Source organism: Poecilia formosa, unplaced genomic scaffold, assembly GCF_000485575.1.
Source record: "Poecilia formosa unplaced genomic scaffold, Poecilia_formosa-5.1.2 Scaffold144, whole genome shotgun sequence".
Lineage (NCBI taxonomy): Eukaryota > Metazoa > Chordata > Actinopteri > Cyprinodontiformes > Poeciliidae > Poecilia > Poecilia formosa.
Window position 1 is genome coordinate 76457 of NW_006800083.1, and position 15008 is coordinate 91464.

Consider the following 15008-nt stretch of genomic DNA (forward strand, 5'->3'; position numbering starts at 1 on the left):
CATAAGTCGCAAGCCTAATCAAGCATCAAAGCTTTGCTAAAATAATGAATATTGATAGGATAGAAAGATCATGTGCCTACTGACTAAATAATATCAGAAATAAACAGGATTAAAGGATTACAGGAAAAATAAACATGAATTTTAATATAAAATGATATAATCATGCAGAATCATAGCACACTGACATCAAATATAGAAATTTCAACATTAACGCAGTTTTACAGAGGCTGGGGTGCTTCTAACGTAAGACGCTGAAGACCTCTAAAACGCTGCAAAGTAGACTAAAATAAATAGCATCAAAAGAAAAAATGACAGCTAAATCGCTGCAAGGGAGTCAGTCGTACTTCACCGACGCAGAGAAGGATCATGTTAGAGGAACAAGAAACAGCATTTTAAATAATTGACTACTGAAGTCAAATATATTTCGGTAGCGATGGTGTAATGGTTTACATGTGAAATTATGTCTATTGATCTATTTTTGGAAACAGCTTTAAAAGAAACACAAACAAATCCGCTGAAGGTGCTTTTGTCTTTTTACCAACTGCTGCAAAAAGATCCTGAAAAACAAGATTTCAAGAAACAATGAGGACTACATTATGCATACCCAACATTATGTCTCTGGTAAACTTCAAATATAAGAAGCAGAAATCCACAATAAGAAGGACATTTTTTAAAGTTGTTATTGAAGAAGCTTCGGCCTATTTGTTTCAGCAAAATACCAGTTTAAAAAGTAATAGTACAGCCGGGCCCAAGAATGTGATGGCCTCCATTTGCAAAGTGAATCTTGATAATTATTGGAAATTCAAGCAAGTTATTGATCCCAGACAAATGACCGTATTAAAGCACGTGGCTGATAAATTGCTTCCATTTCAAATCACTGGATTTTAAATTGACTGAGTTTTTTTTTTTTTAGTTTTTTTTAATGAATTTAAAAAGATTCAATTACGGTACCCAGCTGTCTGTTTTCATTCAGGGGTGAAAGTAAATTAGATGCCCCTAAAAAAGCCAAGCTTTCCCCTAGGAATAAATTCGAGTTATTTTCATGTTGGGCCTTAGAGACAGAACAACCTTCCCCAGAGAGTAAAAGATAGTCTGAGTACACGCACATGTGTGCTTCTATGCATAAACAGTAACATAATAGTTACTCCACTTAGGTCAAAATACCTAGTATTTCCTATTTTCATGAAATGTGCTACAATGCATAAAAACAGCAAGGTTTCTGATAAGGGCTTTGGTGTGTGACCAAACAAATGGAAATAATAAATTTAAGTATAGGGAGAGGGGACATTGTACATGTTGTGCTCACCCATCAATTTACGATACAGATATTAAATTTGAAGCAACCGAGACGCAGAACAAAAGTGTGAAAGCAACACACAAAATAGAAATGAGGCTAGATTATTTGTATAAAACCTTCCTTTTTATATCCTTTATTTCTAATTATCTAGCTCAAAACAGTGTTTTTTGTCTCACATTACATGCCTACCCAATATTGTGGCCATGTACTGTAGAATCTGTAGGACATCTTCCTCTGAGCCGGAGTTTTCAAGAAATGGGCACTTCTCCTCTTTGTTTTCACGCTGCCTTTCACCACCTCCAACATCCTGGCACCTGTGAGTCACACAAAGCAAACAAGCAAATGTATAATCAAATCCTGGAATCAGTAGAGAAAAAAAGAAAAGAAAAACCCAACATGGTGCTGAAACTGATGAAAAGTGAAGTTTTTCTCATCTAAGATGAATACATTTGGAGTGACATCTGAGTAGAGCAGAGAGGGGAAAAGAAAACATCATGCAAAATGCACATGTGGTGTAAATGTGATGGTAGAGTTCCTCTGCTGGTGGTTGTGAGCTGGGATTAAGAGTATATTTGGATGCACTCATAATTTTAAAAAACCCTGACTAGTAAAAGAGTTAAAAGATATAATGTTGCAGAAACAGTGTTGTGAAAAAGTACTTACTCCTTTATGGATTTTTATCCGGTTTTGCTTTCCTGTCACACTTACACGTTTTGGATCATCAAGCAAATGTTAGCATTAGACAAAGACAACCTGGATAAATTCATATAGAGTCAGGTGGGTTTGGGTTGATTTTCCCCTTAATTATTGAAACCTCTGTTTGACAACTGCTTCTTGTTTTTACTCACATTTATATTTGTCTGATGTTAACATTTGTCCGATTATCTCAATGACAAAAAAAGCCAGAGCAAAAGAAATTTGTAAAGGGGTAAACACTTTTTTCAAGGAGCTGTATTTGTTTTTCCACATTAAGATGCTCCGAAGCACAGAAGTTACACCGACCGAGGCCAGAGTGTGAGATACGGAAGACCAGCTGCAGCATTTCTGCATCTTTATGCAGTACGTGTCATATGAAGCTTCTCTGTAAGTGTTGTGCTTGGCTGAAAACCCTCCTCTGAGTTTTGCTGTTTTGACAGGGCACAAACAAGAGGTGAAGGAGTGAGACGAGGTGTTTGTCTATTTCTTTGGAAGTGCGAGTGAGGGCAAAACAAGAAAGGGAAAAGTGGCGTCTGCAAAGCAAACAAGAAGTGGTAGAGACGGTGAAAAAAGTGAGTGAGCAGGTGTGTGACGTGTGACAGACAAGTGTGAAAAGTACAAAGAACCGGATGGAAAGTGAACGACAGGGATACCTGAGACAGACAAGCTGTGGAGAGGAGAAAAAAGCCGCAAGCAGTTAAATGTTTATACCTGATTTCTTGTTGCCTGTAGAACTGCAGAGTTCGCTGAAGAGCCTCCTGAACAGTCTGTGTCTGCAAAGAAAGATGACATGATTAAACGTGTTTTTATTTATGTTTGATGAGGAAAGCTTTAATGATTTTCTGTCATTTCTTTTATATGTCATTGTAAAACCAGTCCGTCCATTTTGTGCATTTCTCTCTTTTCAAAGACATTAAGGATTGCAGCTGATTTTTAAGACGTGGCATTTACAAGACTGCTGCTACAGTCAGTACATTAAAAGCACAAACTGTTTCTAACAGCAGAGTATACCCATTACTTTGACTAAAAGAGAACTAGAAAGTGCATCATTATCTCCCTAGCCCTAAAAGTAATCCTTTGTAAAACATCTGGAATGCCAACTTATGTCTTTAAGTGCAGTACATGTTCCACTGGGATTTTGAAAGTTTTCAACCACCACCTTCACCATTTCTGGAATTTCTCTAAACCAAATGCATACCAGCAAAGCTATAGCACATCACCTCAATCACTTTGCTCCTGAATACCCTCCACAGACTTTCACATTTCCTAAAACTCGAGCTAAGTCCATACAACACAAGACATAATGCAAGATTAGGTGGTTTAAGAAATGAAAAATATATGGTGTTATTTTGGAGCATAAAGTTGTCTAAAAGCCTTGCAGCAGGCATGCACAAACAACATAGGTGTCAAAAACAAAGCATGTGCCAAACCAGGAATCATTAAAGATTCTTTATTGTTAAATAGTTTTATTGAACTTAAATTACTGTGGATATTTGAGGGGGAGGGAAAGCACTTTACTGAGAAAATAAACTTTAAAAAAGAAGGTTAAGTTAAGAGAGAGCTACATTTTAGAAAACAAAGCACAAACAGATCGATTTGCATTCTGTGGAGTGAATTTGAATGAGGTTTGAATGAGGACTTAAAATGCTGCACAAATATAAATCAATTAAAAATTTAAGAATTATCAAAAACAGATTATATTGCAAAAGTACATGGATATAAAATCGTGTTAAATCCAGAGCGAGGATTTGGGTCGCATACTGTTGGTTGATCTAGTTGGACAGTGTCTGGTTAATGATCAATGTAGTTGAATGGATATCTTATTTTTGTATTTTCCTGATATAAAACACTTTGAAATGCCTTGTTGATGAAAGGTGCTATACAAATAAAATTTGATTGATCGATCGATTATGCCCGAGACAATGAATAGTTATAGGTGTCAATGCTGTAGACTATAGAATAATGAATTAATGTTGAGTACGTTTGTGGACAGTGACTGAGGTCAAGTTATAGGTGGAAATATTTATAATGGAAAGCATTTCCATATCCTAAACTGAATTGCAGAATGTATGAGCTAGATGAGTCTAATTATTTCATGTTTCATTATTTTTCCTATTATTTTGTTTACAGTTTCAAAATGAAGACTTAATTCATTCATTGAAAATAAATCAATGCTCCTACAGGCCAAAGCTATTGTGTGATTATAGGGGTTCCAATATTATTGCCTATTTAAAAGGAATTTGACACCTTAATATTGGCCTCTGTCTCTTTAAGAAGCTCCTGGTCTTTCTGAGACTCTCCCTTCAGCATGTCATTTGACTTTTGTTGTCGCCGCTAGTCTGGTGTAGCTGAGTAATTTTGGGTCAACCTTAATCTCAAAATTTTAATGGAGTCCCATCACTACTTAATTTATCACCTTGGTGCTTCTTTTGGCTTCTCGGCTTGGTAAAAGTGACGCACATAAGCCACCCAGAAAAACCCTCATCACCTAATACAGTCATTTTTAATGGGTACATTTCTCAAGGGACACTTTAACAAGTCACATTGAAGTAAAGGTGCGAACAAAATTAATCATGACGAAAGTCCATTTAGCAGTTCTGTTCGGAAGCTTTTTTTTTTTTAATGAGCAAGCCTTTGTTAATATCTGTGAAGCTCCGAGCAACATAAAAAAAACAGATCCATATTCAATTTTCACTCCTGAATGCCAGTTTCAAAGGAAAATCAAATTAATTTCCACAATAGGAAATGCTTTTATGAGGTGTTTTTTTTTTTTTTTTTTTGCCTTATATTTGTACAGAAAATTTCCAAATGACCAAAAAAACAGATCCATATTCAATTTTCACTCCTGAATGCCAGTTTCAAAGGAAAATCAAATTAATTTCCACAATAGGAAATGCTTTTATGAAGTGTTTTTTTTTTTTACATTTTGCCTTATATTTGTACAGAAAATTTCCAAATGACCATAAGACACAAACCACTTGAATGCTTGTGCACACAGCTGGCATGTTTAGCGCTGCTGGCAGTCTAAGCTTTAGAGGGCGGGTCCAACATGATTATCTGCGATACGGCTGAAATGCACGGCTGTTGTGACAATACTGGAACACAGTGTGCCAGCTGGAGAGGTCATTCTGGGGTCACCAACCACTCTGGTCAGATACAGGAGAGATTTTTTGAGTCTGTGTCCATTTGTTTGCATTAGTGTGTTTGTGTGAGAGAGACAGAATGAAAATAGAGAAGATTTGGGAGATTTGGGGCCAAAAATAACCCCAAGAAACATTAACAAACAAGATACAGCTTGTCTGCAGAGGAATTTTTTTTTTTTCCTCAATGTTGATTTGCTTTACATTCACCACTTCCTGACACAAAGTAAAAACAGAAAGAAGGAAACATTGATCATTTGTTTCAGAAAAATACACTTTTTATTGCATACGTATAGTCCAGGTGGACAGCATGTTTGATGAAGTTGCATTCTAAGATCTGTGCATGTGAGAATAAAACTGCTGCACAAACATACTGTTCTCTTACATCACAATTAGCCTGCAACATAGCATCTTTGCTCATTGAATATACAACTGTATATGGAGAGATTTCACCTTGGATGACAGGATTGGTTTGTAGATTTGCAGCTCCTTAAATTAATGTGCAAAGCTACAAACTGAATACAAGACTATCTTAAATTTTAAGGATAATTTCAATGCCCATAGCAACAATAAGAAAAATGTAAAACATGTCGCTGTGTCTTTTATTTATATGAAATGCTGGTTAGTCATGTTCTCCTCTGCAGAAGGAGAATCTGCCTTTTCTGCCTGTCAGTGTCCCTGATTTTCATTGAAACAAATGCATCGACGCACATCTAACTAAATGTGTTACTCCCTTCCTGCTTTTATTACAATAATCTTATTGTATTTCATAAGTAGGTTGTGGGAACGTTGATTGATTAAATACAGTGCTGGAATAAACTACTTTTTTTTCCAGTAGTTTTTTATGAATTTCTTAAGTTTGTACTTCTTTTCTCACACTTTGGCAAACAAACTTTAATTCTGCAAAGAACAATGGGTCTGACGTTCATAACTCATTGGCAGTATGGTTTGGATAATTATTTACCTTAACAACTGAAACAATGATAAACAACTGTCTCAAGTTTCCTTTGTCTGGTTTTAAAATGACTGATTGCATAAAACAGAAGACCTGTTAAAGGCTCTTTTAAGGCCATGGATTAAATTGCTCAGTTTAGATTTATTAGGAAACTGAACTACAACACATTGTTTCTTAAAATTTGTATTCATTATATTAACGGTTATTGTCAACCATAAAAGTGTGAACTGTTGCCTCAGGAAAGTTGGAAACTTCCTCTACTTTCCAAATAAAGTAGAACCTGATGCAGCAGAAGGGACCAATAGAGCTCACCAGTAATAACAATGTAACACATTAATGTCGATTACAAAGCATGTCCAGTTTCACCAGCATTTTTAACCCATCTATAAGCAAGGTTCAGGTTGTACTGATACAATAAAAGAGCTCTGTGAGTGAAACTAACTTTCTTACTATGATCAAAAAGTTTAAACTATGTTTTACACAGTCCATATGCAGGAGTTGTTTGAAAGCCGGCCTTTTTTTTTCTTTTTTTTTTTACTTTTTTGTTTTTATTTAACATTTCCTTTTTTTCATTTCAATCTCACCTGAGACAAAAAAAAATAGCTAATTGCAAAACTAAAGCCTTTTTTTTCATCCTCATACATCACTGAGGAAAATATGGAAGGCAGTGATTCTTAAGGGTTAAGAATCACTAATGTTGAGGCATTAGCCGTGATTCTGGATTTCCCTGAGATGTCAAATCACAAACAGAAACAATCTACTAGCATTTATAAATGAAAGCAAAATAATATTCACAAATATAGTTGACTAAAGAACACCTTGCAAATCAAACCACAGCCTATTTTTAGTTACCAAAGGAAGAGGGATGGAAAAATACAGCATGTGCAAATGTGAAAGTTACAATATCATCATCAAAGCACCAGCAGATCCAGCTAACTACAAAATGAATGGGTTGCTTTACTATATTCTTGACTTTGAGGCTATTTTCACTGAAACATTGTAATCGCAGACATATCAAATCCATGTTGAAACAAATAAACAATAGATTAATGATTTAAACTGGTAAGAAGCTTACAAGGTCAGCAAGCACACAGCTTTGGAGCTTTTACGGTATCACTGATTTCAATAAACAATATTCTTGACAAGTAGGTCAAACATGAGCCACGTGTCAGGCAAACATCATAACAGAGTCTTCCTTTATTTATTTGTGTAAAGCACTGTCTTTGCTACTCAGAAATATGCAAAAAAAAATATGGATAGTCATGTAGTAGAAACTAATTGAGCCACATTCATCTCTCATATTAAGATTACGCTGTTTTGCAACTTCTGTTGGCAACCCAACTGCAGGCTGGCTTCTTCAGCAGACAGTTTGAATAATTAACCAGCTAATGTCCGCTTATTAGACCACCAGTGTTACTCTAAAAAGAGATAAACAGTAAACCGGTTTAACATACTGCGTCGTAAAACTCTACCATTTAAAAACTGCAAATACATTTTTATGCTGTTTATGGCATATTTTGTCTGAATCTGTGCACCAAAATAAAAAAATAAATCGTATTATCATAACAGTACTTATCAATATGTTTGTTTAGTCTTGCCTTTCAGTTGTACATGACAGCAGTTACAATTGCTTTCATGAACTGCTTTCACTACACGAAAGCAGTACATGAATTTTTTTAAGCAATTTTGTTTACTTAAAAAAATTGGAGTTCTGTTAAAGCATAGCTACTGTGAAATAAAATCAAAATGTGTCCTTCACAAAAGTGACATAAATCTGCTCTAGAAAAAATGCACAATGACACATAGATGAAACCAGATATTTATGTGCGCTGCGTAGAAAGCATTTCCTTTTTTCTTTTTTTTTTCTTTTTTTTCCACATTTGGATATCAAATCTGTTTTAATTTGGTTAGGCTTTGTGTGTCTGAATTTCAAGAAGCTATGAAGCTATAAAAATCCTCAGATGAAATTCCTCTCTTTCTGATTATTCTGGCATTTAGCAAATAGACATGGTTTCCAAATGGAACTGAAACAGGAAAAGGTTATTCTGAGAGAGATTTTTTTTCTTACACAGTGTAAGTAAATAACTGTTATTTAAGAGAGAATACAGTGAAACCGTATGCAGAAAAATCGTACAAAGTGCAATTTCCATAAAAACCATCAGTACTGCATCATTGTGCTCTGCTCAAATACGGTGATCAAAATGCATTCTTCCCTAAAAACTACAGTGGTCTGCTCTAAAATGAAAACACAAACGGCGATCAGCCTAATGAGTAAAAACATACATGACTATAATCAAACATGAAACTGAGAAAAGAAAGCTGAAATGATTGTTTGGGTAACTGCTAATGAGCGTAAGTGCGTGTGCATGTGTGTGCTGCTCCTGCTGGGCCAGTGTGGTCAGAGTTCACACAAACAGAAGCCCTGCTCCTTCCTGTCAGTCACAGTGAGCTGCAGTAAACATGCCCCCTGTTTGCACTCCTATATGCATTTTGTCTGCATGAGTGGCATCTGTGCATGTGAGAGAGAGAGAGAGAGAGAGAGAGAGAGGTCAAGAAAAGACTGAGTGTTGCTTGGTAAGACGGAGATCGTATTCATGGAGCTAGAAGCTACAAGACATGGACATTGTTAGGTCTGTCTTTGGGGGATCTCAGCTCCGCTAAATGTTACTTATTAAACCAGCGGTTTTCAACCCTGGACTTCAGGACCCACACTGTCCAGCATGTATTAGGTGTTTTCCTGCTGTCACACACCTGACTTTAATGAATGGGTGATTAACAGGCTTATGCAGCACTTGATGGCGTGCTGAGGAGGTGATGCAATCCTTTTAATCAGGTGTGCTGGAGCAGAGAGACGTCTAGCACATGAAGGACAGCTGGCCCTGAGGACGAAGGTTGAGAATCACACCTCTGTTTGTTTATCTATCAATAATTATTATTTCATACATAATTAATCAAAGCAGTTGCTGCCTTTGCATGAAGCAGAACCAAGCTAAATTTTATAATATAATTTACTAACATTTAATTAAAATTAATTATTATAACATTAAAGTTAGGTTAGTTATGTAATTTCTCCTCTGGTAGACAGGTGGACAGCACTCTATTAAAACTGTGCTAGAAGAAGAAAACAGGAGAGGAAGCAGAGGTGGGTCCACAGAAAGGCAGCGCTAAGAAGTGACTTCTGAAAGCAAATGTCCAGACTGTAAGCTGCAGCAATAAAACTCTGACTCCCCAGGAGCGGAGTGACATCTTTGCAAAGAGTCATGCAAGAAATCGCATGCCAGTCAGAAACAAAAAACTTTCAGAGAAGCCTCCTGTGTGACACACAGCCGCCACCCTGTTTATATACGGAGAAACGAGCACTTCCACAGAAATACAATGTCACCCACATGTGATGGACACCATAAACAAGTCAAAGACTAATCTGACTTTAATTCTTAATTTTATTTATCTCCAGAGTCGGTACTCTGTTCTGGGACTCGTGCGCTGAGCGTCGTTGCAAACTGGAGAAGCAGTGGGATTTGCTACGATTGTATGCAGAAGCAAGGGTACTGAGCAATACAAACCAGCACCAACAGCTTGTTTTTCTCTAGGAGTGACCATTGGTAAATTTGAGAAAAACATCCCTCATCACACAGTAAAATAAAAACTTGTTACTGCTATTGAAGTCTAAATCTTAACAGATCTGAAATCGATTTAATAATAAAACTGCACAGAAACCATAGAAAGTTCAAATGGTTTATTTATGAATGAGCTGATATAATATCTGTCCAGCTGCCTCTTTCAGGAACAACATAAATGACTCTTATCTGTTAAGGATGAACTACAGTTGTTGTCTCAAATGGCCTAATCAAAGCCCCGACCAAATTTTGATTGCATTTGTGCAGCAGATCTATACACTAGTTACATCTGCTTGAAAACCCTCCAAACTGATAGAATTGAAATAATTCTGCATGTAAAAGAGGAGTTACAGTAAATGCTTAACAACAGCTGTTGCCAAACAGGTTGGCAACATTTGGACCCGTTTGGTTTAGATAGCCTTCTTTCCCTTTTGTGTTAATAAATTATAATCATTTGAAAACAGCTTCTTTGCTTTTCTATTTTTCATCTAATACTGAAATTGATTTGATGATCAGAAGCATATACGAGTGTGGTCAAAACAAGAAAAATCTCTGAAGCAAATAATTGAGGTTGTAAAAACTAACCCTTGTCTGCTAATTTTACTCCACTGCCGACTTATCACAATAAGTCTGTGCAATGTAATTTCTAAATAAATTTAAATCATATTTTTGATAACATTACTTTATAATGGCTAAATATTCAAAAAATAAACATGCAATAAAATATCTCCAGAACTCCAAGCAGAATATCTAAAACTTTTGAAAGGCCTCAATACAGTCCTAAGTTAAAACAGTTATAGTACAGTATAATAAAATACTCATTATGAATGTATCATTTAAGAAGTGAATGTTTCAGAGATTATGCAGTTCTAGCAAAACCTTGGAAAGTCACGTTCCCCGCATCTTAATAGTTTTTTAAAAACCTTAATTTAACCACCAAGGATAACCTAACTGCAAACTTCCTTATCACACATCATCTATCACAACGACACTCAGTTGCAACAGCAGCTTTATTACATTACTGCCTATAATACAACTGAGGCACAGACAGAAGACGCACCGACAAACACAGGTTTATCTGTCACAATCCACACATAGTTAAATATATACAGACAGAGGCCGGGGCATCTCTGACTCTGCCTCACAACAACATATTTAGTATTATATAATCTGCCAGATGATTCAGGCTAGCAGAGCAGAAGGGAGAAAAGAGGGTTTTTTTCATAGACAGCACAGTGCACATCATATCATTGATGAAAACAGGGTTCCAAACGGGCCGAATATCTCTACAGTCCTGGACCTACAAATACTATGGAACCTGCAAAAAAACCTCTGGATGGCTCGCTGGATGGATGGGTGCACAAAGGCATGGATGGATAGATGGATTCATGGATAGATAAATACATTCACGTATGGATGGATGGATGGACTAGACAAGATATAGTAACTAAGTGGAAATGTTTTTCCCCTAACTTCTTTTTTTCATACTTATCCAAAAAAAATTAAAATTTTTAGGTGTCTTAAGAAAAAATTAAAATTCCTATTTTTCTTGAGTATTTTACATAGTGCTTTAGAAATAAATAAAAATAATAATAATAATAATAATAATAATAATAATAATAATAATATATAGCCAGCGTTCATCATGAGCTGTGACACAGTGCTACCCATGTAGGCTAAGGGTAGTAAGCTTACCGTCGGTGAAGTGAGTCGCTTAAGGCTCTCCCCCAGCGAGTCCAGGTTCACCCTCCGCCGCCTGGTAGCCCTCTTGTGGGGTACACAGGGTCCCTGCTGTTCCTCGCCCGCCGGGCACCTCTCAGCTGGGCTGCGGCCGTTCCAGAGCAGCGCTCTGTGGGACGATGGGAAGGAGGAAAACGGGCAACCCCGGCTCTCGTCGGCCGGCTCCAAAGCGCCATCCCCTCCGTCTCCTCCGGGGCTTTCAAGCCCGCAGTCCGAGCCCACTGAGCTGCTAAATGACTCGGATGAAATCTTGCGCGACGACGAGGACATGGTGGTGTTGAGGAGGAGGAGGAGGAGGAGGAGGAGGATGGTGGTGGTGATGAAGAAGATGATGCTACAGTAGGCTCCGTACCACGTCCACCTGTGCGCGGGGGAGTCATCAGACAGTGGGGTGAGGAGAGGGGCTGGGTAGGTGAGAGGGGGTGAGGTCCGTCCGTGTTATTAGGACCGCATGTGTGACTGATAATGTCCACGTCTGGCAGTGTGCGTGTAATGCGCGTCTGTTGTGGAGAAAAGAAGGAGCGCTCTAATGGCACGCAAACATTTATGTAAGGAGGAGAAGGTGGCGGTATCTCCTTTTAAAAACAGTCCTTCTCTCCCCCTTCAGTCAATCCACTTTGCTCCCAAAGGTGATAAAAGCTCTCTATGGTGGATATCTACAGAGAATTACAAAAATCTTCCTAGCATCCGTTTTTAAAGCGTCTATTTATAAAGCAGGCGCTTTAAAAAAAAAATAAAATAAAATAAAAGAACTAAGCTGCAAAGAAATTGACAATATGGCAGTCCCACGGCACATTATTTATTCCGCTTACCCGGGTTAAAAATGCTGGCATCATAAGAATGTTGCGTATCCCCCCTCTCACCAAGCCGAATCCCCCAAGTCACCGCAGATGTGTCTGCTTCCCTCTCTCCTCCTCCTGTTCCTCTGCGACAGCGGCTCTCCTCTTGGGCTGGTCTTCTCATCCCCTGTCCGTCCTCCTCTCCCCGTCCTTCAGCGTCCCTTCTCGTTTATCGCCCCGTGTTTTTTTTCGGGGTGGGAACATCGCTCGCAGTCGGACTGAAAGGTAGGTAGAGACAAACAGCTGGAGTTGGAGCTGCGCGAAGAAGAGAGCAGCGAGAAAGCGCGCGCAGTCTGTCAAGTATCGCCAAGTGCCGCGCGCACTGAGCTCGCGGTCTGAAGTACGCAGCGACGGTTTGATCAATGTTGATAGTTCGTGAAAATGTATTTTCCCATCAAAGATATGTTTTGTGTTTGTCTTTCTTTCTTTTCTTTTTTTTTGCGAAGCGTTTATTTTTGTTTTCAGCTCACAAATGTTAAGCAAATGTTGAAATTAATTAAACGGACTGGAGAAATTAATTAAACGGAACCTTTCGGGTAACAAGAAGTAGCCTGAAGTTTCCAACCTCTCTACCTCATATCTATTCGTCTGGCTTTTTTTGTTTTGTTTTTTTGTTTAAGTCCATAAAAATATCATGTCTCTTCCAGTGGAAATGGGGTCTGAGAGGCTTTTTAAACGTTATTAAAGCTGAACATCTTTGTTCTTGGTATTCCATACATTATTCAACATTGTCCAACATTTACTTGCACCTACTCTGGGACATCTTCTTCTTGTCCACTATTGATGCACTAATATCTTAAACAGCAACGAAGAGACTACAGTTACCCATCCACTAAATAAAAAGCATCGATTTAAGTGTGACAGTTATGAAACTACAGTCAGAATAAGATGGGGAACATGCTCCTAGGGTTAAATGCATAGAAAATGCCCCTCCAGGGGCAGCTAATAGAGATGGCAGTGGCTTGTTGGCCCCTATCAGAAGACAGAAAGATGCTCTTGTCTGGCACTAATAACCACCACGACCTTGACCTCGATTGGCACAGCATGTCTGTTAATTAAGTGGCCCTGAGGGACCGACAGAGAGATACAGAAATAGACATGATGCATCATGCAAGTGCATGCATGTAGTCACACATACATCCCTGTGTAATTTTCTGAAGGTTCCCACTAATAAATTTGACTCTCTGGAGCAACATGACCCCAATCCACTGCGCAGACATTCACTCTATCTAACAAACGCCCACACACTCTTTCTCTCACACACACTCTGCACTAACCCTGCCTCTCTTCCCTTATCTAGTTGCTTGCTCTCAGCAATCAGTCTGCGGTCCACCGGTAATAATGTGGGCATTTAATAAAGCCAACACTAGAATAGAATAAATAATGTTCCAGGGAAGATAAGACCACAGGCACAAGGGGCTGTCTCAAGCTGGCTGCCAGCCATGTACAGCTGAGTGCTGACAGGGCAACAGGATATAAAGGGCAGTTCTCTGTGTATTGTGGCAATTTTCATTCAGTGGACACATATATCATAGACGACATCAGATTTTAATAACTTACAGAAATGCAGAATAAAGCAATTGAACCTTGAGTCTCACTGGCGTAAATTAAAAAGAACTGTGTCAGAGTTGAAGAAAAACTGGATCCACATATGAATTTAAATACCATAATACAAAAAAAAAATAAACAAAACAACAAAAAAACATTTGATGCAAGTCAGAAAGTTAAGATGAGAATTTATGTAACACAAACCAACCACCAGTCAAACTTGTTAACCTACACAGAATGTTAAATATAGCCAGTGTGTCCTTGACATATCTGGTCATTGAGATATTCAATCTTAAGCTAAGCAAGACAGAAAATTTCATATAATATAAACAAGCAATTTCCCCTGTGACAGACCACAGACCACCAAGCAACTCCAAAACAACCCAAACTCAAAACACCCCAGAATGTCAGCATAACACCGACAGCAGTTTGCTGTCACTGTTGATGTGAAAGTGCATGTCTGCAAAATCCCAGAAAACTCTAAATAGGGTAAGGTAATAATTTATATAGCACATTTTCAGCAACAAGGCAACTCAAAGATATCAACTCTAAAAGTTAGAATTTTCATGAGAAGTGTTAATTGGGAAAATGTTTCATAAGAAAAGCATGAAGGCCAAACTAAAGTCTACCAGGGAAAACAAAGACGAGCTTTCAGGACAATTGGAATAATGGTCTTTGCTCAGACGAGCTAAAAAAGTAATTATTCTGACACCAGAACAGAGAGCCTGAAAACAATATACCAGGAAAAGAACCTGAATTATGAAGCACAGAAAAGGAAGTATTACCGGGGGATGCTTTGCTGCAGAGGGACCAGGCCAGCTCACCATCATAAACTGAATGGTACAATGTATCAGAAGGTGCTTGAGGAATATCTGAGACCATCTGCAAAAGATTTGCCCAGAACAGAACTGGATCCTGGAACATGATAGTGATCTAATGCTGGAAAATCCACCAGCTGAAAATTAAGAAGTGGGAAGCCCTGGGGTGACGCGAAGCCCAGATCTTAATCTGTTTGATATGTTGTGACTTGAAACTGGTAGTACACACCAGAAACCCCTCAAACATTTCACAGACTGATGCCAGAGACTGGTAGATCCCTACAAGTCGATCAAAACAGTCATTAAGAAGGAAGGGTGTCCGAACCATTTCTAGAGCTAGAAAATACTGTTTTGTTGA

General features: G+C 38.1%; 1 protein-coding gene across 2 annotated transcripts in view; it reads right to left on the reverse strand.

The window, feature by feature from the left end:
• Nucleotides 1–12709, reverse strand: part of gucy1a2 (guanylate cyclase 1, soluble, alpha 2) — a 44290-nt gene extending 31581 nt beyond the window's left edge. Inside the window, exons 1-3 of one of the 2 annotated variants that reach the window (XM_016676930.1) lie at nucleotides 11401–12709; nucleotides 2705–2766; nucleotides 1487–1611 (exon numbers count right to left, since the gene is read on the reverse strand). In XM_016676930.1, coding sequence (XP_016532416.1) covers nucleotides 1487–1611; nucleotides 2705–2766; nucleotides 11401–11715 — 502 coding nt within the window. In that variant the 5' untranslated portion in view covers nucleotides 11716–12709. The remainder of the gene's footprint in view (nucleotides 1–1486; nucleotides 1612–2704; nucleotides 2767–11400) is intronic. The other variant, XM_007563015.2, reaches the window with a different exon arrangement.
• Between the last annotated feature and the right edge of the window lie 2299 nt (nucleotides 12710–15008).